Source organism: Leucopleurus acutus, assembly GCF_964270905.1.
Source record: "Leucopleurus acutus genome assembly, chromosome: 8".
NCBI lineage: Eukaryota > Metazoa > Chordata > Mammalia > Artiodactyla > Delphinidae > Leucopleurus > Leucopleurus acutus.
Genome location: NC_139151.1, coordinates 106,810,874 through 106,837,475, shown reverse-complemented (window position 1 = coordinate 106,837,475; position 26,602 = coordinate 106,810,874). Strand labels below are relative to the sequence as shown.

The 26,602-nt window shown below is 52.9% G+C and overlaps 1 protein-coding gene across 3 annotated transcripts in view; it reads left to right on the top strand.

The window, feature by feature from the left end:
* The window catches only part of SHANK2 (SH3 and multiple ankyrin repeat domains 2), a gene marked incomplete at its 5' end in the record, with an annotated part of 546,538 nt that overhangs the window by 141,745 nt on the left and 378,191 nt on the right, over positions 1 to 26,602 (top strand). For all 3 annotated transcript variants that reach the window (XM_082845188.1, XM_082845187.1, XM_082845190.1), the window contains 2 exons: positions 4,744 to 4,860; positions 17,772 to 17,849. In XM_082845188.1, coding sequence (XP_082701314.1) covers positions 4,744 to 4,860; positions 17,772 to 17,849 — 195 coding nt within the window. The remainder of the gene's footprint in view (positions 1 to 4,743; positions 4,861 to 17,771; positions 17,850 to 26,602) is intronic.

The following is a 26,602-nucleotide window of genomic DNA, read 5'->3' as shown; positions in this document are numbered from 1 at the left end:
CACACAGGTCTCGTTTGATTCCTGCAATGATTCTGTAAAGGATGCTTTATCATTTGGCCTTAACTTTGTTATTGGTTGCTATTTATTATTTACCATTTTCAAGTGAGGAGTTTTAACTTTAAGGAAATCACCGTTTCTGGCCGCTGCTCCCTCCTGTCCCTCTTCCTCGCTGAGCTCACCCCTGCTCACCCTCAGCCCTGGGCTCCAAGTCCTTGACGCTTCCCCTGACCCCACAGTAAGGGACAGGCCCCTGGGGAGGTTCCCTCATGGTGTGGTCCTGGGTCTCTCTGTGTGGGTGCTAACTGCCTGCTAACTGTTCTGCTGTCATATCTCCAGCTTGTCTTATAAAGTACGTATTATAGGAGGAAAGCCTAAGTGTGGTGTGGACTTAAATAATTTTGCTTGTGGCACTGAACCAAGCAGAAGCACTTGCAATGCAGTGAACTCCTCATTGCTCCAATTGCATTGCACAACCCCAGGGGGCGCTGTTACACTTGCTGTAAATGTAGGCTTGTAGATTTATCACAACAGGTGTCCAGCAGGTGGCAGTGAAGTGCTTGAAGGAAGGAGCACTCTTTTCCCTAATTTACACCAAATTATGTGTTTGGGGGGGATGCCCAGCACAGGTCAGTGAATCCCAAATCCCAAATCTTGTGGGGAGTCTACGCCAAATACTCGTGCCCGGGAGATTTGCAGGCAGGAGATGTGGGGCGGAGCCCCACACACACATGCATTTTCCATAAAGCATCTCAGAAAAAAATGGGTAAGCAATGTGAGTGTAAGAGGTGCTGTGTGGTTTTACATTCTAGTTACTCTCTGACCTCTGTCCATCCTTTTAATCTGTCTCCCAAGGGCCAGAGAGGACAACACCCTTTTCAGAAAAAGGACAGAGGGTTAGCACGGCTTATCTTGGGGGAGGACAAATTCTTACTTTGATAAGCTTTGAGGTCCTTATGTCAAGCAAGCACTCATTTCTTTTTTTTAACTGTGAATGAGTATTTAATTTCAAACTTTAAGAGGAGTTGCAAAAGCAATACAGAGTTCTCCCGTATTCCCTTCATTCAGAGACCACACTTGAGTTTTTCCAAAGGATCCAGTCCGGGATCTCGCAGGAGCCCTTCCATCTGGGAGACTTCATAAGTCTTCCCTAGATTCTCTCAAGGGGCTCTTTTGAAGATTATGGGGTAGTCATTTTGGAGACTGTCTCCCAATTTGGGTTTGCTCAGTGTTTCCTCGTGATGAGATGCAAGATGTGCATTTTTGCAGGAATGTCATGGAAGGGACGTGTGTTTCTGGCAGTCCTGTTACGTGGCAGGTGGTGACCATTTGCTGTTATTGGTAATGTTCACTCTGACCCCCTGATCACGGGCAATCTGCCAGGTTCTCCACCCTAGTTTTCTCTTCCCTTTGAAGTTAGTATTTTGTGGGACCTTTAGACTATTTTAGAAAACCCGTTTTCTCATCTCCCTCTCCCCTGCTAGTTTTAGCACCCAATGGTATTTCTTGTCTGAATTAAGTAATTCGTTGGAGATTCTCTAAATCTAAATGGAGATTTTCTACTCCCATCCTTGCTTCTCACACTAATTCGTTGGCTTTCTGTCATCAGGAAGAGCTTTCTCTTCTTGTTTATTTATTCACTTATTTGTAGCAATGTGGTTTCGTGGATGTCTATTTATTCAACAGGTAACCATCTGTTAATGTTGTCCCACTTTGGGTCCAGGGAGCCGCATCAAGATGGCCTGTGTGTCCTGTGGACACACCCCCATCCTTTCTTGCACACTTCCTTACCTTCTGGCTCCACAAGGTATTCCAGGCTCATCTCGTTCTTTTCCTGCCTCAGCCCTGGAATAGGCCATCTCTGTAAGAAGCCTTGTTCTTTCTTCTGAGTTTAGTAAGTCCCTTACATACGAACCTTCAAGTTGCAAGCTTTCGAAGATGAGAATGTGTGTCCGCATGTCCAGTCACGTAACTTCGTTCCCGTGTCTGGCGTTATCTGCAACCTAGGCTAACTTTGTTGCACTTACGCACAAATTGGACTTACGAATGCCCTCTCAGAACTGAACTTGTTCATGTGTAGGGGGACTTACCGTATAGAGTGGTATTTAGAACCCAAGATCCGAGTATTAAGTGTGCTCACTGCTGCCGGGCTTTTGCTGATCCCCGCCGCTCTCAGGAGGGGGAGTTAGGGACGCGCGTCCTCACACGTCCACGTGTTCCTACACATTTACTCTTTTGCTTTTCTCTATATTGAAAACCACGTGCTTATACTGATAGCTCTTTTTCCTGTCCAGTACCACAGAGTTTATTCTGGTTTTCTCCCACACTGGATTAGTAACTCCCTTTCTTTGACGGTGGGAAACCTGCTCCCATCTTCCTCCATTCATTTACCTGTCGCTCAGCCCCCCTGAATGCAGCCAGTCTGCCGACTGGTCTGGGCAGCACTTTGCTCAGATTCCCTTCACCCTTCCCCGTCTGCGAGGCTGCTTCCTCAGCAGGTACGGCTTCTATCACGCAACAGCCGGTGGTTTAAAAGAAGAGACATGCAAAGGAGATCCTTTAAAGGAGTGAATGGTAGAATTTAAGACTGTGGGATTACAGGAGATTTTTTTGTTTCAGCACTTGTCTGATGTTTCTGGTTTCGCTTGTTTTCAAACAATAGGCTTGGAGAAAGAGGCCCTTGAGGGGGATTCTCTCCCTGACAGTCAGCCCAGAGTAAAAGGCTCTATTTTACCTTTTGCATTGATCCTATTGTAACCCTTGGTGGGGAGAACGTGAACGCCATCCCGATGCTGTAATGTGAAACCCCCCAATTTCAGATGAACCAGGGGAAAAGGAAGGGTGAGTCTGGAGTGATTGTAAACGTGTTTTTTACGCTAACTCTCTTTTTGACTACAGGACAATTCAATTATGCCATAACACAGTCTTGCCTCCTGGAAGTTCTTTGGAGAGAGTTGATTAGCCAGGGCTCCTCCAATTTGAGGAACAAAAATCCCAACTCAAACTGGCTTAAGGGGAAAATTAAAATTATGCCTAGGCTTACATCCTGAAAAACCCAGGCACAGTTGTAGCTGAGAGGGGTCCACGGGGCATCTGCTGCTTGGCCGTGCGTGTGTGTGTGTGTGTGTGTGTGTGTGTGTGTGTGTGTGTGTGTCTTGTTTTCTCTCTCCTTCCTTTAGCTCCCACTTCTCCCTTCCTCTGCACTGGTGGCCCCAGCAGCTCCGGGCTTCTGTGGCTTTTTTGCTGGCCACCTTGGAGGAAAAAGAGAACTTCATTTTCTCAGTGGTTCTGACAAATGTTCCAGTCTCGTCTTCACAGGCCCCCAAGAGTCACTTGGGCATCCCCAGCCCACGCCTGTGGCCGGAAGATAGATTGTTCTGTGTCCACTGCAGGCATGGGGGGTCGGGTGGCCCCCAGAGGAAGAGGCAGGCGCTGCTGCCACAAGAAGGGAAGGCGCGGGTGGGCAGGGAAAAGCAGCCGTATCTTCGGGAACGATCTGCTCTGTAAACGGATGAGATGATATTACGGGCAGCACAGAGGTTGTAAGTGGGTGTTTCTCAGGGTTTTTTTTTTTTAAAGCTCATCCAATTACTAGTCCCCGTGTCTTTCCTGTCATCTCTCCTCTCTATTAATTGGCGAGGTGTAGCTCTTTGTCGTGGACCGTGCAGAGGTGAAACGCCCCTCCATCTGTCTCAGTTATCGGAAAGGCAGGATTATTGAGCCCTTCTTCCTCTGGCTACCGTGCGGCCCAACCCAAACCACCCACAGCTGCCTGTCCTGGCCTGGCCAGCCGTCTCCCCGCTGGGTGCTTCCCCACCCTCGGTGTGAGCGGTTCTGGATCAGAACCCCCGCGTCCTGCCTTTCACGTCTCCCTATCCGGTTGTCACCCCAGTGGGTCTTACACCCTTGGCACTGCCCATCGCTGCGTGCCCAGGAAGTGCCGGTGGATGGGGTGGGGTTAGTCGGATATGACTTGCTTCCCAAGGTCAAGTGTTGCTGCAGCATCGAGCGGCATGGACCTCTGCTGGACCTGGACGGCAGCCCTTTGGTCACAGTACGGGGCCCTCCCTGCTCCCTGTGAGCTGCAAGGGGTGGGGGGCAGCTGGCCTGTCCCCGAGCATCACTGGGGGTCCTTTCAGGCCCCTTATTCATGTGACTCTCATGAGAACCCTGGGAAGAGTAGGGTTTCCATTTACACATGAAGACAGAGGCTCAGTGAAAGTTCTGGAAAACGAGGCCAGATCTGGTTGACCCCAGAGCCCTGTTGGCTCATAAATCACACATCACCCCCTAGAAGAGCTCAGAAAAGGGGGGGCTGCCCCTTGCCTTGAAGAGGACGGGCGGGATCTCTTCCCAGGACACAGCCGGGTCCATGCACCGCTCCCGGCTGTTTTCACGCCTCCTCCGGGGTGGGGAGCTTGGATAAACAACACCTGGGATGGAGCATCCTGGTCTGCATTTCCTGGTCGCTGAGGCCGGGGGCAAAGACATGCCCTGGTCTCTCTGGGCTTCCCGGGCCTCGGGACTGAATGGAAGGAACGGGGGCCCCTTTGCAGACCCCCCAGTCGAACAGCTGAGCACAGTCTTCAAACCCAATACGAGCTCCTTCTCCTGATTCCCCAGGGGTCTGAGGTGTGGGACCTGGTCCAGAATGGGGGCTGGGCTGTGTTGGCCACACCGTTGGTTCTGGGGGCGCCCGGTGCGTCCCGGGCAGCTCCCGGGTCACAGCGTGGACTCTCATTTCAGGCCTGCAGGTACGGACACGTGCAGCACCTGGAGCACCTGCTCTTCTACGGGGCTGACATGGGGGCCCAGAACGCCTCGGGGAACACTGCCCTGCACATCTGCGCCCTCTACAACCAGGTCAGTGAGCAGGGCAGCTGCCCCACACCCCCCATAACCACGTGGGCACCGGGGCCAGGGCTGTGCTGAGTGCTTTGCAGGTGGATGTCCAGCTCCAGCTGCCGGCACAAAGTCCCACAGATAGGGCAGCTTAAACAGCAGACGTTTATTTCTCACAGTCCTGGCTGGGCGTCCCAAATCAAGGTGCCAGCCTGCTTGGTTCCAGGAGAAGGTTGTCTTCCTGGTTTGGGTTTGCATGACTCCTCTCACTGTGTCCTTACATGTGGAGAGAGAGAACGAGCACTGGTGTCTCTTCTTCTAAGGACACTAATCCTATCAGATCGGGGCCCCACCCTCATGACCTCATTTAACCTAATCACCTCCTGAAGACCCATCTCCAGATACAGTCACGTTGGGAGGTTAGGGCTTCAACATAGGAATCTGGGGAGACGCACTCAGTGCAGAGCGGGGAGTGGTACTCACCTGCTTCTTTGAGAGTGGTTATCCCTGTTGTAGAGAAGAAAACTGGGCCACAGGAAGTGAGGGGAGGGTCCTGGGGCACAGCTGGTACAGTCAGAGATGGGCATCGAAACCCCCATGGCTGAGGGTGCAGACTCTGCGGTTATGGTGTCACACGTACCCCACAGGGGGTCTCTACTGGGGCCTGGGGGGGGGTGCGGGGTGGAACCATGAGATGGGGAAGAGTGTGGCTGACAGAGCCCCCAGGACAGTTATGGTGCCCCCCCAGAACCCAACAGGACCACCATGAAACAGAGGCAAGCCTTACATCACTACATGTACAAACGTGTCCCCAGTGGGCTTTTTCTTTTCAATTCCTTTTTAATGGTGGCTAAATATGTAAAACATGACAAAGATTTGACCGTCTTAACTATTTTTAAGCATGCAGTTCAGTGCATTATTGTATGACCATCCCCTCCATCCCTCTCCGGAACTTTCCATCCTCCCAAACTGACACTCTGTCCCCACTAAACGTTCACTCCCCACGCCCTCCCCAGCCCCTGGCCCCCACCAGCTACTTTCTGTCTCTGTGGATTTGACTCCTCTAGGGACCTCATGGGAGTGGAATCACGCAGTGTTTATCTTTTTGTTTCTGGCTTATTTCACTGAGCATCATGTCCTCAAGGTTTATGCACGTTGTAGCCTGTGACAGAATTTCCTTCCTTTTTAAGGCTGAGTAATCTTCCATTGTGTGGATGGACCGCATTTTGTCCGTTCATCTGTCAGGGGACATGGGTCGCCTCCACCTCTTGGCTGTTGTAAATAGTGATGCCATGAACGTGCAAATCTTTCTTCAGGACCCCGCTGTCACTACTTTTGGGGACACACCCACAAGTGAAGCCTCGATGAGAACAATTTGTACAAAACCCACAGTCTTCTGTGTGAGATGGACTGAAAACCAAGGCGAGCTGGGAGTGAGTGTGCTCGGGAAGCAGCAGGGGTGGGATGCGACTCCTGCCCCCAGGCATGCCTCCTAAATGACGGGGCACATACCCCGTGCAGTGTGACCACTGGGTTACCGTGTGGGGAGTGAAGCTGAGAGGCAGGGGGAGGCTAGAAGTCAGCAGGGGGGCACGTGGAGGGGTGTGGGAAGGGGCTGGCTCCCCGGAGATGGGTTGGGGCACTGCTTCAGGGCGTGGTGTTAGTTTCCTTGGCGCCTGAAGTCAAGATAGTTCCTGGATATCACTAGTAAGGGCTCCTCTGTCCTTTCTTCTTTTATTCTTCTCTTTCTCTGATTTCAGGGAACTTAAGGTCTGGAGCAGGGCGGTGTGGACACTCCACAGAGCAGCTGAGCAAAATAGGGGTGGGGGGGGTCCACCACCTAGAGGAACAGAGGGGAAATCATGGATTAGGGTGACTGCTGGGGGCCCCTAAGCTGTGTGCACTCTGCTTATCCTCTCTCTGCCGTCCAATCCAAAGCAATGATTCCATCTTTTTGAGTGAAATCTCCAGCCTTTGCCTACACCCAAGTCCTTTCCCTGCTCACTCCATGGCTACTCCATCCCAGGCCCCTCCAGCCACTCTGTAATCCCACTTTGCTTCTAGCTATTGAAACCTCCTAGATTCTTTGCCCTAGAAAACTCCTATGCATCCTTCAAAACCCAACTGAGATATCCTGCCCTCAGTCAAGCCTTTCCTTGATGAGCCCCTGATGGAGTTAGTTGTACTTTTTACTCTGTAGCCCTTTGCAGTACAGCCAGGGTGAACTGCCCAGGATCAGGTCGTTATTAGGCCTTACCTGTCTTCCCTATGGGCATCCCCTCCCCGCTTGGGCTCACCTTCTCAGGGGCGTAAACCACCATCTTTCAGGGTGTCCCCTGCTCGTGGCACAGGAGAGCAGCTCAGCCAGATGCGGTTGGGGAAGAATTTCAATTTGACTCCAAGGAGTATTCTGAGAGCTGCTGGCCAGCTCCTCAATGAAAGCATGCTGATGGGATTTGCACGCAGCTGGGGCCCTAGGTGTTCCAAGGCATCTGGTTGTTGGAATGGCTTTATGAGCACGGAGAGATCTTGCTCGGCTGCACTAGAAAAACACGCATCGTGAACCTTGGCTTTGGTTGGTAAAACATCTGTGCCAACGTGTGCTTCTTAATTATTGCCTTAGAGGGAAAAAACATTCCTTAATTGTCCCCAGTAGATTTTATCATGAAAAAAAAACAAAACAAAACCCAGAAAACCGTGTTTTCTGTCTCTTGAAATAATGGTGGACAAGATGGTCTTTGAACACATAACCTTTCTGTTAGAAAATGTCAGGACGTGTTGGGAATCTGAATTCCGAGTTATTCATGGTGCTGGGTTTGACTGGTGTCACTCTGCCTCCTCCAGATTTGTCCCCATCCTCGGCTGATGACGGTAGGAGGGCCCAGAGCTGCCCAGGGCTCTCAGGAAAACCCCTCCACTCCTGCCTTAGGTTAGAGGGTCCAGCAGACTTTTTCTGTAAAGAGTCACTTATTAATATTCTGGCTTTTCAGACCACGTGGACTTCTTCACAGCTACTCAACTCTGCCGCTGCAGTGTGAACTTAACCACAGGTGATATGCAGATTAATGTGTGGCTGTGCGCCAATAAAACTTTATTTATAAAACAGGCAGCGGTCCAGGTTAGCCTGCGGGCCCCAGTTTGCCAGGCCCAGCCAGGCATAGAAGGCTGCATCTGTCCTCTCACCAGACGTAAGGTAAGGACAGACTCCCCACTCCAGGGCTGAGTGCCTTCCTCCTAGCGTGCCAGGGAGGCTCCATCAGGGAGTGAGAGCTGTCCCCTCTCCAGTGTCCTGGGACCTCCGGGGCCAGCCTACTGCTGTCCAGCTCCACCCATCTGTCCCTCTGTGGCAGCATGGGTAGAAGTGCCTTTGGTGGCATCTCCTGTTTTGGACACCCTGCCTTGCATTATGTGCCAGGGGCCATCACAGAGGGTCACAGACTGGTGCTTGGTGGCCCCATAGCCCCTGGACAGCATGACCAGTTGGGAGTCAGCAAGTGTTCTGGGATCCAGCTTCATTCATCCCTCGTGCCCCTTCCCTGGGATGCTAGTGTGACCTTTAACCTTTTCCCTCAGCCCCGCCTCAGCCGTTGAGGCATCTCACTGATGTACTAAGAGAAGCCGGTCCATTTGGCCTCTCAGTGTGATTCAGAGATGCATAGCTCCGTACACACTAGCGTCCTTGTGATGACCTGTCCGAGAGGAATGGAGGGAGGGATGGAGATCCCTGAGCCTTTGTCTGGCGCACCCGGCAATGGTACCTAACCTGAAGTCCTGTCCTCCCCAAGTCACCGGTGTGCTGGCCTCCTCGCTGTGTCCACTTTCAATTTCTACATACATGGGATGTGTGTGGCTGTGTGAGGCCAGGCTCAGGGCCAACAAGAGAAACTGCTCTGCAACTTCAAGCAGAAAGGGATGCCGTACAGGGCACTCTGGGGAGAAACGTTGAGAAATAGACTGTCCCAGCTGTGGGGACACAGTGCTTTTGGGTCAGGATGGGAGTCAGGGAAAGGCACTAAGAAGCAGCGTCTAGGTAGAGTTGCAATGCAGGGAGCCATGGCAGTCTGGGTTTCATAAAATCCCTCCTCTGTAATATGGAGATAATTATACCCAGCTTGCAGGGTTGCTAAGAGGCTTAAAATAGAAAGCAAACATATGGCATGCCTGGCACACGGCAGATTTTCAGTAAGAGTGGCTGTAATGGTGATGATTATGGTGTGATGATGGATGGTGACTATGGTGATGATGATGGTGGTGGTGGTGATGATGATGGATGGTGACTATGGTGATGATGGTGATGATGGTGATGATGATGGTGATGGATGGTGACTACGGTGATGATGATGATGGTGGTGGTGATGATGGATGGTGACTATGGTGATGATGGTGGTGATGGTGATGGATGGTGACTATGGTGATGATGGTGGTGGTGATGGTGATGGATGGTGACTATGGTGATGATGAGGATGGTGATGGTGATGATGATGGTGGTGATGGTGATGATGGATGGTGACTATGGTGATGATGATGATGGTGATGGTGACGATGTTTATGGTGTGATGATGGATGGTGACTATGGTGATGATGATGATGGTGGTGGTGATGATGATGGATGGTGACTATGGTGATGATGGTGGTGATGGTGATGATGGTGGTGGTGGTGATGGATGGTGACTATGGTGATGGTGGTGGTGGTGATGGTGATGGATGGTGACTATGGTGATGATGATGATGTGGTGGTGATGGTGATGATGGATGGTGACTATGGTGATGATGATGGTGATGGTGATGATGTTTATGGTGTGATGATGGATGGTGACTATGGTGGTGATGGTGGTGATGGTGATGATGATGGTGATGGTGATGATGGTGGTGATGGTGATGGATGGTGACTATGGTGATGATGGTGGTGGTGATGGTGATGGATGGTGACTATGGTGATGATGAGGATGGTGATGGTGATGATGATGGTGGTGATGGTGATGATGGATGGTGACTATGGTGATGATGATGATGGTGATGGTGACGATGTTTATGGTGTGATGATGGATGGTGACTATGGTGATGATGATGATGGTGGTGGTGATGATGATGGATGGTGACTATGGTGATGATGGTGATGATGATGATGTGGTGGTGATGGTGATGATGGATGGTGACTATGGTGATGATGATGGTGATGGTGATGATGTTTATGGTGTGATGATGGATGGTGACTATGGTGGTGATGGTGGTGATGGTGATGATGATGGTGATGGTGATGATGGTGGTGATGGTGATGGATGGTGACTATGGTGATGATGATGATGGTGGTGGTGGTGATGGTGATGGATGGTGACTATGATGGTGATGGATGGTGACTATGGTGATGACGATGGTGATGGATGGTGACTATGGTGATGATGATGGTGACTGTTGTGACGATGATGGTGGTGATGGTGATGTTGACGGTGAAGGTGGTGATTAGGATACTGCCCATACTGCTGTTAATTTGACTTACAAAACTTCTCATTAAATATGAAAGCATCAAATTTATGGATTGATTGTGTGTTTTATCAATTTTAGGCAGACCTCATCTGTACACTTCTAGTAAAACACACGGTGATCGGAATATTCTCTCTTCTTCTCTTATGAAATCAACTAATTAGGGCTTTGATTGTAAGCAGCAAATTGCATCTAATCTACCAACTCCCTCCATCTGTTGCTGGCTTTCCAGGAGCACCAGAGGGAGGGACGCAGCCTGGTGTTTGTTTTTCCACCTTGGATAAGGAAGGAAGGGAAGGAATATTAAATATCAAAGGTTACTAGGTCGGGCCAATTTGTCTGGAAGATAGAAAAATAAACACTGCCTCTCTGGAGCAGGCCTCTTGGTTCTAGTGAGAGCCAAAGTAAAGAGACAGGCTGTGTTCTGTTTGTGTCTCTGTGTCCTGTCCGAATCCCGCAGAGCAGTCGTCATAGTAGCTGATGGGGGCCTCCGTGGGGGCAATCACGGGGTAATCATCCCCTGGGCGTCGAGGGCGTGTAGAAAGGCGTCCCCACGGTCCTTCCCCTTAGATCCCCCCAACGAGCCTGTGGTGGCTACTGTCGGTTGTCATTCCCTCGCACAGGCCAGGAGATGCAGGTTTGGTCCAAAGCAGCGCAGCTGGTAAATGCCAAAGCTGGGCTTCGAAACCCACCCTGTATTTCTCCTCCCCCAGGCTCTGGGGACACGTTCCTGTAACCCCTCGACTGCGGGGAGGATGGGGCTCCACTGGTCACAAGTCAGGTGAAGGTGCGTGCCACGGCGTGCGTGCCACGGCGTGTGTGCAGCATGGTCTTTGGGGCACCACCCTTCAGAGGAGGGTGGTCTGTGGAGCCAGGTTCCAACCTCGCTCTGGTGACATCAACTTCCCAGCTCTTTACACTTTAAAATATTACTGATCGCACGCATCTAGGCTCTTCTTGGGCTTGTGTCTACTTGGACAGGCTCCGTTCAAGGGATCGTTTAAACAGGAAATGAGTTCCTGACTTATAATTTGGAGTAGTGAGTAGTTCACGTCTGTGACACTTATGGGAAGACGGCCTCGGTGCAGTGGAAATGAGCGCTCCGGGGGCGCGGGGGACTTGGAAATCCGGAGTTGAAGCCGGCCCATCCTGGGTAGTTTGAAGCAAAACGCTCAGAGCGCCTGTCTTGGCCTTTCCTCCTCCATCTTTGGGCCGCGTGCGCATGCGCAGGCGCCGCCATCTCCTCCGCGTGTCGCCTCGGCTGCACGAGCGCGTCCGTCTTCACTTCTCACCACGTCTGCACCGCAGGCCTCGTCCAGACCTCGCTGGACTCGCAGCCTCCACTTCCTGCCCCTGTTCTCTTACAGGACACTCCGGCCAGACTCCACCCCTTCTAGCTCGGGGCAGCGGGTGGCATCGCCGCGGTCACGCCTTGTCCGCACGCAGCTCAGCCGCTCCGGGGCATCTTCTCTTGGCGTCCGTGCCGCCCACTCCATTGCCCCAGTTCTCCCCACGGTGACCTCAGGCAGGCCTGTCTGTGTCCTTAGGTACCTTCCAGAAAACACCGCCGGCTGGGTCCCAACGTGCCGACTCATCTCTCCCCTGGGCTCTGGCAGTGATGTCCACCCCGTGGCGACATCCCCGTGGAGACGGCGTGGGTGGCTCCAATAACGGCTCCTCCCCCGGTGTACATAGTGCCCAACTCTCTGTGGCTCCAGCCTGAAGTCTGGGTGGCCTTCCTGGCCCTTACGACCCCTCTCCCAGGTCTGGTCAGCTCCCTTCCGTCCCCTCCCAGCCTGGCCCAGGCCACTGGCATCCTTGCCCTGGACCGCTGCATTCACCCCTAACTCCCCCACCCATCTGCCTCCCGGTCTTTATTCCCTCACTCTCTGCAGGACACTGGAGTGGCTTTGTGCCACATGGGTCAGTCTGTTCCCCGTGGCCCAGAAGGCCCTTGTCGCCCCCCCCACCCCCCGCAGCTCCTCTCCTGTCCCCTGTCCCCGGCTTCCTGCAGCCCCGGGGCCTTTGCACTTGCTGCTTGCCCTGCCAGGAGCGCTTCCCCCCTTTGCCACATGGCTCTTTCCTCGAGGCCGAGGCTCAGCTTGGAGGCCACCGCCTCAGGGAGGCCTTCCCTGACCACCTGCCTCACCTTCTCCATCACATGACCGTCTTGTATGGTCTGCGTGGTGCTGTGTGTCCCCAGGGGCTGGGATGGAACGTGGCGTGGCCAACACTCAGTACCGACTCGTTGCTTGCATGCATGAACACATTTTGGGGGCCTGCGTCTTCATGGGTAAGATGAGAGCGATGTCACCTGGGCTCCTGCAGGGGGTGGTGACCCCAGGGGCTGCATGCCTCGACCAGGACAGGGCGACCCTCAAGGTGCTCGGGGAGGAGAGGAGGGTGCGTTTGTTAGGGGTCATTTCTCCGCAAGTCATGCCCAGAAGATAATTGGATATTCCTCCTGAAGCCTTGGCCCTCAGAACACACAGGTTGTATCTGTACTTGATGGACTTGTTTAAAAGGACGAAGACACACCTCCCTCACAAGGGAACTCGGGCAGCTAGCGGTCATGCAAGGGAAGAGCTAGGCTTCCATTAGCAGCGCCTCTGGGTCACAACTTCTCCTTTTCCTCCCTTTCGGAAGCCGCAGTTTTTCACTTGACCCTTCCTGGCCTCTGCTGCCTTACCTGTGAAATGGGCCTCCTACTAGCCCCTTGCAGGGATGCTGTGAGGGTGGAATCAAGGAGCAGGTAGATGTGTTTTCTGAACTGCAAAGCATCCGTGCATGCACACAGACACACGCACACACACACACACCTGTACACACGTGTGCACACGCGTGCACAGACATGCGCGCGCGCACACACACACACACACAGTGTCATTGTTCAGAAGCCCCGTGAACCACTTGCCCTTCCGTTTTGAAATCGCTCTCCGGGACGTGCTCTCGCTTTGAAGTCTGGTAAATATTAGAGTCAGGGGGTGCGTACCTTCAGGTTGGTTAATATTGACTCAGAGTTGCCCGTCCGTGGGTGAGCAGAGGAGTCTTCTGGGACCCTGGCTGGATTCCTCCCGGGAGAGTGTGCCTGGCATTGCCTGACAAGCGTTTATTCTTAGCTTCATAGGAAACCAACCTCCTTTCTGATGGGAGTTTTCAGTGGAAGCCCTTGCTGAGCGTGGGGAGCGTTTCCAAGGAGTCGCCGGGTCAGGCTCTCATTCGGGGTCCTGATAGGCCAGTAGCTCTGGGCATCTGAAGATGCTCAGCTGGCTGGTCCTCCCAGGCTGCCCTGGAGTCGGGCCAGGGCACACTTAGGCCCAGTGTGAATTCGTTTCAGGGTGAGACCCCCAGGCAGCCTTCGGGTCCCCTGAGCCCCTGGTGGGGTCTGCCCCGCTTGCTGTCTCAGGAATTCACTCTTTCTTCTCTCTCACCTGCACGCCCACACCCCGATGTAACCTGCCCAAGTTCCGCCCATCTCCTGGCTCTGTGTCCCCTCCGTGCCAGGACTCTTTCAAACACCCTCGGCTTTTTTTCTCTCATTGCAGACGTTGCTTGCTGAGGCACGATAGCACGGTCATTTTACTTAATTAAAGTAATTTACTTCGGGTTGTAATTAACAAGACCCAGCTAGGTGTAATTCGAGGGGAGAAAGGGATGCTGGAGCGGGTTCTGGAAACCCAGCCAGGGGTAGGGAGGCTGGGGCAGGACTGGAAAGCTCAGGGGTCTGTGTTTGAATAGAACTTGACCTACAGACCCAGCCGAGCGCGAGTTGAGACTGGACTAAAACAGCAAGACCCGGGCGCGGTCTTCACCGGCCTTCAGTCCACTTGAGGTGGCGCCCGGGACTCTTCTTTTAAACCCTGGGTTCCGCTGCACCCCAGATACGAAAGGTGTGTTTGCCACGCGTAGTACATCTTTTTAAATTTTCTCAAATGCTTTTAGTTACTCAAAGCACTGCGAACGCACGCTCGTGGAAAAGGTGCAAACAGTGCAGACAGAGCCTCAGGTTTCCCTGCAGTTCCCACCCCTATATTGTGGCGCGGGTCCTGCCCACCATCTGAACCCGGGCACGAGCTCACACACTCACGGCTGTTTCAGGACACAGTGGGGCTCCTGGCGAGTGTGTCCTTCCACTGCCTTTTTCTCTCCTAACCTCTATCTTCAGGTGTTCTTCACGCCACCCCACGGGGGCTGTCCTCACTCCTGACAGCCCCATGTCCCTCTGCCCCTTCTTGGGGACCCACCCCGACGTGGACCCTGGGCCCCCTCTTTGCCCACAGCGGTCCACGAAGGCAGCCTCCTCCAGGCCCGTGCAGCAAGCACCCCTAAGTCTGCAGTGACCCTCAGAGCCACCCAGGGGTACAGCTGAGGCCCCGGGACCCCCGCAGCCCGACGACAGTCTTGCCCTGCAGAGCTCAGATCCGCCCCACCCCCGGCCGCGGGTGTGCGAGCAGCTCCCGCCCTGTCCGAGGCCTCCCTGACCGCGGCTCAGAGAACAAGAGTCCCCCCGCCTCGGCTCCTGTGTGCTGCGTGCACAAGTGGTTTCCTCATTAAAGTCATCATCGTGCGGTGGAGGCCCCAGGGGGGCCCTCGCCCAGGTCACAGGGACCAGGGTCGCCCCGGCTGTGCTTTGCCTGACCCAGATGTGCTCTTGGCTGGACCTCGCGGTCAGAGAGTGAACTTCCTGCCGGCGTTCTCAGCAGGCGTGCTCCCCTGTGTCTATCTCTGTGTCTCCCTTGGTGTCTGTGTCTCTCTTGTTCTCTCTGTCTCTGTATCTCTGTGTCTCTCTTGGTCTCTGTCTCTCTCTTGGTCTCTCTCTGTGTCTCCCTTGGTCTCTGTGTCTCTCTTGGTCTCTCTGTCTCTGTCTATCTCTGTGTCTCCCTTGGTCTCTGTGTCTCTCTTGGTCTCTCTGTCTCTGTCTATCTCTGTGTCTCCCTTGGTCTCTGTGTCTCTCTGTCTCTCTCTCTGTGTCTCTCTTGGTCTCTCTGTCTCTGTCTATCTCTGTGTCTCCCTCAGTCTCTGTGGTCTCTTGGTCTCTGACTCTGTCTCTATCTCTCTTACTTTTCTAATACATGTCACGTTTATTGAGATATAACTCACACACCATACAGTTTGCCCATCTAAAATATACCGTTCAGTGTTTTTCAGTCTGTGTACCCGGTTGGGTAACCATTCCCCACGGTCAGTAATAGAACGTTTTCATCACCGCAGACCACTCCCCAGCTCCCACCCTCCCTGGGCACCACCCACCCGCCTTCTGTCTCTGGCTTTTCAGCTTTCGTCTCAGGCCTCCTCTTTCTCCAGGTCCTCCGGCGCGTGCCGTGTGCCCTGGCCTCGGCCCTACTCTTCCCGGGACAGCAGGTCCCCTTGGGCTGGGGTGGGGCTGTTGGCCTGGCCCCGTAAGCAGGCCTCTGGGGGAACCCTGGTCAGTGGCTTCATTTACTCATCACTGTGCCGTTGCCGCGTGTCCGCCCTGGGTGACCACGCCCATTGCCTCTGCTCTGGACTCTATAGCTGGAGGTGGACCAGGGAGATGGGCCCAGGGCTGGGGTTTGACCACGACCTGCACTGGAGCCCCTGTGCAGAGACCCGTAGAAGTCGGAGCGGCCCAGCTGCGTGAGGCGCCGGCACCTGCGGGCACTTGATCATCCAGACGCTCTTTCCAAAGTGTAATTTTCCCGTCATAACAGCCCAGCTGCATCTATTAGGCAAGGTGTTCATATCGCCACTGCTTCTATAGCCATGTGCTTCCGCTTGTCTTTTTTTTTGGCTGACCATGAAGCTTACGGGATCTCAGTTCCCCGACCAGGAATTGAACCCAGGCCACGGCAGTGAAAGCCCGGAATCCTAACCACTAGGCCGCCAGGGAACTCCCTTGCGCGCGTATCTTTTTCTCCGTGGGTAGTTGTCCCCACCCTCCCCATCAGGAGTTTCAAAAGGGTTGGCCTCTCCGGGTGAATAGTAGATGCTCAATAAGTGGACAGGAATAGATTGATTTTCATTGTACAAATCCACAAGAAATGACTCTTGGCTGCCTTTTAAAAACGTTAGAAAATGTAAGTACAGAAAGTAATAATAACAAAAGATTTACTCCGTCATCCCTTCTCCTTCCTGAGAAAGTAAACCCCTTAACGGGTGACATCTTTCCAGACATATTCTTTGCTTTCTATAATACTGGCTTTAAAATGTAAGTGAAATTCAGCTATATCACTGTTCTAAGACTCACGTTTTCTACTTAGACGTTCTTGGGTATTTTTCTTGTCAGTTTATATCGGTCTGCCTTCTTGTTTTTGCTACCACTGCCTCGGCAAAGAATGTTCTATGGAGAACAGTATGGAGGTTCCTTAAAAATCTAAAAATAGAGCTACCATATGATCCAGCAATCCCACTCCTGGGCATATATCCAGACAAAACTGCATTCTATTCAGAAAGATACATGCACCCCAATGTTCATAGCAGCACTATTGACCATAGCCAAGACATGGAAGCAACCCAAGTGTCCACTGACAGAGGAATGGCTAAAGAAGATGTGGTACATATATACAATGGACTCTTAGCCATAAAAGAATGAAATAATGCCATTTGCAGCAACACGGATGGACCTGGAGATGATTATACTAAGTGAAGTAAGTCAGACAGAGAAAGACATATCATGTCGCTTATATGTGGAACCTAAAATATGACACAAATGAACTTATTTACAAAACAGGGAGAGACTCACAGACGTAGAGAACAAACTTATGGTTACCCAAGTGGAAAGAAGAGGAGGGGAAGAAGGACAAGTTAGGAGTTTGGGATTAACATATATAGACTACTATATATAAAATATAGATAGCAAGGACTTACTGTAGAGCACAGGGAACTATATTCAATATCTCGTAATAACTTATAATGGAAAAGCATCTGAAAAAGGATATACATATATATGTATAACTGAATCACTTTGCTGTACTTCTCTGAAACATTGTAAATCAACTATACTTCAATAAAAAGTTGTTTGTTTTGGGAAAAAAAGAAAAGAATGTTCTAGAATGATTCCCACTTTCCTTTATTTTAGAACATTTTTGCCATCTCCAGGTTTTCTCTTCCTTTTTTTCCTTTTGTATTTTACTTGCAGCCTTTCTATTATTATGTATTTTATACGCACGTGCAAAGCTCTCTGTAGATGGTCTTAAAAAAGTGGAATCACCGCCCGTGGGATGGATGTATTTGAAATTTTTGTAGATTCTGCTGAGCTGCTCTCCAAAGTCTTTGCAGCAGTGAAGCTTCAGCTGACAGCATCCAGGGCCTGTCCACCCTCCTCCTGGCCCCTCCGATGAACAAAGATGCCCTCCTGTTGACTTTGCGTTTTCATTTCTCTGAATTCTTGTGAGATCGCCCTGTGAACAGGCTTCTCTAGAGGATGCCTGTGCCACCGCTTTACACACGGATTTCTTCTTCCTTCTCTGCAGGACAGCTGTGCCCGCGTGCTGCTGTTTCGGGGTGGAAATAAGGACTTGAAGAACTACAACAGCCAGACTCCGTTCCAGGTAAGCGGACTCATCAACCCCCTGAGACGCCGTGTCGTCGCGTTCCCACACATCCTCTGTGTGTGCTGACACGAGCTCAGCCCTTCCGTCGGGGACGGGGTCTGTGTGTGGAGCTGCGGCCCTATTTCAGTTTGCCGGTCCACACTGGCTTCCTTCCAGTTAGACCGAACAGCATCGCTAATGCAGCGATGCCTCCAGGGGGGCGATTCACGCAGGCAGCTTGGGAAAGGCAGCAGAGACGTGGATGTCGTTCACTGCAGCAGCTGTGGGGCAGTCCTGGCTTCGTGCTCATCCTGGGAATGGGGCGATCTTGGTAAGAATCTACCGGGAGGGAGCTGGCTTGCCATCATCCGGTGCCCTCACCCGGCCTGCTATCCTCGGTGAAGGGTGAACGACCGGGTCCAGAGTGGCCGTGGGGTTACGTGGTGGAGTGAGAAGCCAGGGTCCTGATTTTTTTAATTGTGGTAAAATACATATTCCACAAAATGTACCGTCGTAGTCATATCAACGTGTACAATTCAGTGACCTTCAGCACATGCACGATGTGGTAGCATCACTTCTGTGTACTTAAGAACTTTTTCATCACCCCAAGGAAAACTGTACCCACCGACAGTTCCTCCCTGTTCCTCCCTCCCGCGGCCCCTAGGCAACCACTCATCCGCTCTCTTCCCTGTGGACACGCCTCTTCTGGACATCTCATGGGGATGGAATCGTACAACAGGTGGTCTTCTGTGTCTGGCTTCGTTCACTCAGCATTACGCTTTCAAGGTCCATCTGTGTTGTAGTGTGTATCGCCGCTTCATCCTTTTTTACGGCTAATATCCCATTTTATAAACATGGGGCTCATGGAACTTTGAGGCAGCTGGCCAGATGGTTTAGGGTGGAAAAACTTGTTTTTTTGGCTATAACTCTTTCAAAGTTATCGAAATGCTTTCTCATCCTAAACACAGCCCTCTCCGCTCGAACTGAACGTTGAGGTGACTGCGATTTTTTTTATTTGGAAATGAGTTTTGCATCTTATTGAGCTGAGAGAGGTCTTTCATTTAGACCTGGCTTCCACGGGCGACTTGACTAATCCTCTCCTTAGATATCACTAATACAGACGAGCTTGAGGCCTTGAAAATGAACCAGTTCCATCCCCAGACTGGGCTGGATGTCTAACAGTCATCATTAACCACTTTGCTCATTTCGTGAGAACTGACGGGCCCGGACTTTACTCTGAATCCGTGGCTTGAAGATACGTAATGGGAAGTGGGTCATGGAAGTGAGTTCCTGCTGTGCTAATGGGTCTATAAAGACTACGGTTTCGCCCCCAAAGCCTGTTCTCTTTCCAATGGTGATGATGAGGGAGCCGTGGGCTCTTCCCACTTCGTGCTGGGACACATCTGCCCTTTTGGGCTCAGCAGTGGGTTGGTGGCCTTGGTTTAAATATTTTGTTGCCATTAAATAATATCTTTCTTTGGTCCTTTTTTTTTTTTTGAAGTCAGAACGGTGCTTAAATTGCTTAGAAAAGAGCAGCTAATGCCCTTTGATTCATGGTAAAGGCGTAGGTGATAGAAGAGAGCCGTTTCTCCCCGTCTGGGCAAAGGTTTGTAACCGCCACCTGGCGCTCCAGGGGAGTGACTTGTGCACGGCGTCCAGGACAGAATATCACTGTCCGTGACCTCCCTGTGAGTCCCCACTCCTGTCCCGTCACCACGGGCAGCAGCCACCTAGTGCAGGGACACCCCTTCTTCCAGGAGGCCTGGCAGGAAGCGTCGTGCGCCCTCCTGGCCGCAGATTCGCGCCAGCTCAGACCCGAGGCCATCTGTCTCTATTTTGCTCACGATAATCAAGTGCCCCAAATGATTCAGGAAGACAATTATGCAAACACGCTTGAATAATAGGACTTTGTGCCCTGCAGACACTGTTCATGTAACGGCGGAACCAAAGCCTGGGATGTTTGCTCTGCACGCCCAGCACGGGCTCCGACTGCGTGTGCCGGGAGCTGGTCTCCCCCGCATGTCTCCCCACCTTCTCGTGTTTTCACGGCACAAAGAGACTTAATTCAGTCTTCGGAGCCTTGCCTGTAAAATGTCCCCGGCATTCACGGTCCTTCCCTCCCAGTGATGAATCAACGCCGTTGATTTCGGGGGGAATGATGGCCTGCCCCACCATTTAACAGGGATCCAGTATGTCCACCTGGGAAGCTTTGATGATGTTCAGCTGCTGCTGTGGGCGTGGGCTTTTCTAAGAAACCTTGGAATATTTGACAGACTTCATCTGGCCAAGCTTTGCTTAATGATTTAATACAAAGGCTGGAGCAGCAGCAGCAGGACTCAGGGACTTGAGAGAAATGCAGACCCCCAGGCACCCAGAATCTGAAGCTTGGGCGCAGGGCTTCGGGTCCTGTGTTCTCACAAGCCCCCTAGAGACGCTGACATCCACTCAGGTTTGAGAATCAAGAGAGACAGAGGTGAATTTCTGAAGGAAGTGGTGACGGTGGTGACGGCGGTGATGGTGGTGATGATTGTGATGTGGTGACGGTGGTGACAGTGACGGCGGTGATGGTGGTGATGGTGGTGACAGCGGTGACGGTGGTGACGGCGGTGATGGTGGTGATGATTGTGATGGTGGTGACGGCGGTGACGGCGGTGACGGTGGTGATGATTGTGATGGTGGTGACGGTGGTGACGGTGGTGATGATGGTGACTGAATCAGCCCGGGCCACCATCACAGAGTACCACAGGCTCGGGGGCTTAAACAACAGACATTTATTCCTCACAGTCTGGAGGCTGCAAGTCCAAGGTCAACGTGCTGGCAGATCTGGTTTCTGGTGAGGGCTCTCTTCCTGCACCTACTCATTGGTATTTCTTCTGTGCAACATGTAGAAAGAGAGAGAGAGAGAGAAAGAGTGAGAGCTTTCTGGTGTTTCTTCCTCTTCTTGTAGGAACAAGAATCTCATCTGATTAGGGCCCCACCCTTATGACTTCATTTGAACTTAATTACGTTTCTAAAGGCCCTGTCTACAAATATCATCACAACGGGGCTTAGAGCTTCAGCATATGAATTCTGGGGGAGACAATTCGGTCCATAACATTGATGACGATGTTGGTGGTATTGATGGTGGTTAGGGTATTGATGGTCATAGTGATGATGATGAATTCCCAGTTGCACAGAATGTTTTTCTAGAAAATATTTATTTGTTTGTTTATTTGGCTGTACTGGGTCCTAGTTGCGGCACGTGGGATCTTTTAGTTGCGGCACGTGGGATCTTTTAGTTGCGGCACGCGTGTGGGATCTAGTTCCCTGACCAGGGATCGAACCCAGGCCTCCTGCATTGGGATCGTGGAGTCTTAGCCACTGGCCCACCTGGGAAGTCCACAGTTGCACAGAATCTTAAAGCTCACAGATGCTCTTTTGTGTGTTCTCGTTTAATGTTCAACAGCCCAACAAGGTAGGCATTGTTTTGCCCAATGTATAGGACACATGGAATTAGAGACGTTAATCCTCGGAGTCCTGAATCAGTTAGTGGCCGAGTCTGTGAGCCCCAGGCCTTCTGACCACGGGTCCAGGGCTCTGTGGTCTGGGGTGAGGCAGGCACATCCTTCTGGCCTGTGATTCATCTTGCATCCTGAGATGGAGCGCACAGCATCAGGGATTCCTTGCTTTTTGGATCGCTCAGTCCAAGGGAGCAAACCTGTCCTGGTTCTGAAGATAAAGAGGAATGGGAAGGAAGGAATTCTGCGGAGGTGGAAGGTCTAAGTGAAGGGGGAGTACAGCTGGGGTGGGGGACAGAGGAATGGCCGTCTGCAGGTGGGCTGTGATGTGCGCTGGGTTAGGCGCCGGTGCATGAAGGTGCGGTGTAGGTGTGGTTCACATCTGCAGTTGACTCAGTAAAGGAGATGAGCCTTCCAGGACGTGGTGGGGCCTCATCCCATCAGTCGGAGTCCTTGGGAGCAAAAACTGGGGTTCCCGAGAAGAAGGAATTCTGCCTCCACACTGTAACACGGAGACCCCGCCTAGGGTTCCCGCCACCGGCCTGCCCCACTATCACATGGGCCAATTCCTTAAAATAAATCTGTGCATGCATGCGTGTGTGAGTGCGTGTGTGTGTGTGTACACATCCGATGGGTCTGTCTCCCTGGAGAACTCTGGCTGATACCCGGGAGGATTGATTTGAACCCTTCTTGCCCCCAGCAGCTCCATTCCAATGGGCCTTCGTGGTTTTGGAGGTAAGGATTCCAGCCCCTGTGTGTTTGGGGAAGCAGCTCTGCCCCAACACGTGTCACTGTTGTGTCCTCTGCAGCTGCTCATCAGATGTCCAGAAGCAGAGAGGGAGGACAGGATGAGGAAGACAGGGAAAGGCAATGAGAGACACTCTGGAAGGTCTAACGTCCAATGGTCATACAGGGAGGGGCGTGTGAGGACAAGATGCCGGGGGACAGAGAAGTCCTGGCCGTGGGGTCTTTTTGGTGAACATCGTGCCCGGGTACACTGGCTGCCGCCCAGGGAACAGGGGCTCTATGCCCCGCCGGGCACTCAGTCTTTAACACACGTCATTCCTGATGCTGGTTCCCATCGTCCCCACTGGATGGAGAGGTGGTGGACGCCAGGGTCTGCAGCTCGAAGGGTACGGTGAGGGTTGCCCACAGCCCGGGGCCCTGAGTCCTTCCTCCACCGTCACTCTGGATGTAAAAGGAGGAGAGAGGCCAGAGCCAGGATGGAGGGGTTTTAAATTCCTCGGGTCTTAGGCAGTAAATCATGGGGCCGAGCCGGGCGTTGGCAGCCGCCCATAAATCCATTTCCTGGAGCCCCTCCCTCTGTGACTGACGCTCTGATGCCCAGGAACTGGCCGAGCCGTCGCATGTTCTCTGGGGGCCACTCCACTCTCAGGAATGACCTTGGGTCTCTCCTGAAGTGTCAGGTCCCGGCTCTTGTCCTTCAGGTCTATGAGCATCTCCCGGAGCTCTGATGGCGCTCGCTCATCCAGGGCACAGCTGGGGAGGGATGGAGGTTCTCTCAGGTCACACCTGACGCCATGCAATGCAGTGATGCCTTGCGAGTGACCAAGTCTCCCCGTCCTTCTCCGTGTGCTCCCAGCCGCTGCTGCTGGGTTGGAAGGCGGCCCAGAGACAAAGGCAGCCTGACACCCTGGGGGCTGTTCGTGTTCCGGATGTTGTACTTTTCCTGGGAAATCGATGGAATCCGCTCAGCAGGCATTTCGAGGCCCTGCGTCCTCCACTTGTCCTTCTGAACTTCTTTCTTCGTTAGTCACTCAACAGTAAGACTTCAGCAGCATTTTGTCGAAATCCACACAGATTGTAGAGCAAGGTCAAGGCGCTGTCGTTCTCTCCTGTGACCTTATGCTTCCCCGTTGCATGTCGTGGGCAGGGTCCCAGGCCTCTCCTGCTGTGCTGCCTTCTGTGCCACAAATGGCGTGAGGTGACATCGCGAAATTGCAGAGTTAACACAAGACTGCATTAAAGGCACAGACACACACGCACACACACACAGACACATGGACACACAGATACACACATGCGCACACACAGACACATGGACACACAGATACACGCACACGCACACACAGACACAGGGACACACAGATACACGCGCACACAGACACATGGACACACACAGATACACACACGCGCACACAGACACATGGACACACAGATACACACACGTGCACACACAGACACATGGACACACACATACACACACGTGCACACAGACACATGGACACGCACATACAGATACACACACGCGCACACAGACACATGGACACGCACATACAGATACACACACGTGCACACACAGACACATGGACACACGCACACACAGACACATGGACATGTACACACATAAACACAGACACGTGCACGCACAGACACATGCATACACACCAACACATGCACACACACAGACACGCACGTGCACACACAGACACACAGACACATAGACATACAGATACGCACACGTGCACACACAGACACATGGACACACAGATACACACACGTGCACACGCAGACACACGTGCACACACACCAACACATGCACACACACAGACACGCACGCGCACACACAGACACATGGACATGCACACACATAGACACATGCACACACAGACACATACACGTGCACACACCAACACATATGCACGCACACGTGTGCACGTGCACACATGCGGACATGCACGTGTGCACACACTCAGGCCCTCTGGAGGAGCGCGTCAAGCTCCGGGTTCAGAGGCCGTGACCATGCCTGTAACTCCATCCCTGCCGGGCACACCACGGCTCCTCTCCTCGTCCTCTGAGGCGGTCACAGGGCCTCCTTCCCCCCCTGCTCAGGGAGACCAGCACCCACGTGACCCCTGCACGCCACCCACGATGGGCCCAAAGACAGATCCCAGCTTGACCTTCAGCTCACCTGGACCCGTGCACCTGGCCTCACGCCTGGGCCACGTGGACGTTCTGTGTCTGGGTGGGTGGACCAGCCGGGGGAGGAGCGGGGACTGTGGTGAGGGGGGACCAGAGCCTCACGGGCACGTCATGGCAGGTGACCAGAAGAGAAAGCAGGGCTGAGTGAGGGGCCCGAGGACACAGGTGTGAGGCGGTGACACATCTGTGGAGCGGAGGCGGGGGCACAGCATTCCAGGGGGATGGGGCATGAGCAAAGGCCAGGGGTCAGGGAAGAGCGTGGCATGTTCGGGAAGGAGGCAACCCCTGCGGCAGGCACGGGGCGAGGGCTGCAGGGGCCCCCACGTGGAAGGGCAGTGTTCTGGGCTGAATAACGGCCCCAGAAGATTTAGGTCCTAATCCCCGGAACCTGCAAATGTGACCTTGTACGGCAAGGACTTCACAGAAGGGGTTAAGCATCTTGAGATGGGGGGTTACCCTGGATTATCCGGGAGGACTCGGTGTCATCACAAGGGTCCTTCTAACGGGGTATGCACAGAGGAGGCCACGTGAAGACGGAGGCAGAGGCTGGAGGGACACGGCCACAAGCCAAGGAGCACCTGCAGCCCCCAGAAGCTGGGAGAGGCAGGAGAGACCCTCCCCTGGAGCCTCTGGAGGGAGCTCGGCCCTTCACACACCTGGTTTTGGCCCAGTGACGCTGATTTTGGACTGTGGCCTCCAGAACTGGATAAGGTTCTGCTGCCTGAAGCCGGTTGTTGGTAGTCATTTGTTCCAGTGGCCCCAGGACACTGACACAAGAGCCCACTGGTGGTTGTCAAGTTGCGAGCCCACAAGTTCCCACTGCTCAAGTCCCATGGCGCCCTCCTGCCTGGCCCTGCACCAGGCTCACTCCTTGGTTTCCCTTCTGCCCTCTGTGAAAATTGTCACCAGGTTGGGTGCATCTCTGCTCTTTGCCACCAATGAAAGCTACTAGGAAAGCCACGGTGTGGGAGCTGGGCCGTACAGCCACCCGAAGGTGACATCTGCATTGCCCGTGGTGTGTCAAGTCCCACATTGGCCTCTGTGACACGTCCCACAGCCGGGGTGGCTCAGACAGGCGTTTATTACTCACGGTCCTAGAGGCCGGGGAGGCCAAGGTCAAGGTGCCAGCCCTCTGGTTCCTGGCGAGGGCTCTCTTCCTGGCTTGCAGATGGCCGCCTTCTCTCTGTGTCCTCACGTGGCCTCTCCACTTTCAAGCCCCCTTCACGTGTGCTCTGTGAGAAGCAGCATTTAAACCCTCACAGGGTGGGTTAGGAAATACCAGGTTTCAGCTGAGCCCTTTCCATGAGTGACAGTGAAAAACTATTTTTTTCTGTCCAGCCAGATTCTTTTTGCTTCTTTGCGTGTGTTTCTCTGGTGTGTTTAGAAGCAGCTCGGTGGGGCGGGAGCAGGGCACTGCTGGTACCTGCCTCATGTCTTGGGATCTGCTGACCTTCCACGGGGCAGACCACATGCCACGGGCCGGGGCACCCCACTCTCCCACATTTGTTGGTGGAATGAGCCGCAGTCTGCAGTTTGCCACCTGCCATCCAGATGGTGGATCTCAACCCAGAGACTTTGTGGCCTGCCCAGAGTTTTTTAAAAACGAAATTCTTTGCCAACATTTAAATATGCAGAGATTTAGTATAAACATTCCGATTTCCAGCTCCCCTCGAATAATTAGGAAGCGTGGGCACGCGCAGGCAGCCTTTGTGTGTGTTGGCATTTGGCCAGGTTTGGGGAGCACTGCCCCTTTGGGAAGGTCGCCACTTGCCGGCCTGCTGCAGTCCCTACCGCTCCTTACTGCCCGCCCTCCCCCCCCCCCCCCCCCCGCCTCTTCCCCTTTGTGGCCTGGCCGGTCCCTCTAAGCAGATCCCTGCTTAGGGCATGCAGTCGGGGAAGCCATTCATTTTTAAGTAGCTTCCTTAAAAAGTTCTTCTTATTTGGGATTCAGACTCTGTGTTCCCATAGAAACGGGGAAGAGGAAGTCGTGTTTCAGATTCGGGCATAGGAACCTGGGAAACCCGTGTTTTGGCTGATCTACTGTGCTGATCTATGATGAAGAAGGATCGGGTTTCAAGTTCATTATTCCAGCCAGTACACACGGAGTTCCTGGTTAGAGCCACGCTCCCTTCTAGGTGCTGGGAAATACATCAATGAACAGCGACGCCCCTGCTCTCACGGAGTGCGCATTAGTCAGACTTAGGGTGAACAATTAAACAGATATACAGGGAATGCGTCAGGGTTGCTAACTTACTTGAAGAGAAGCAGAGTGAGCGGGTAGAGACGCAGGGGTGTCTCTCTACCAGGCTGTATCATGATGGGAGCCTTGCA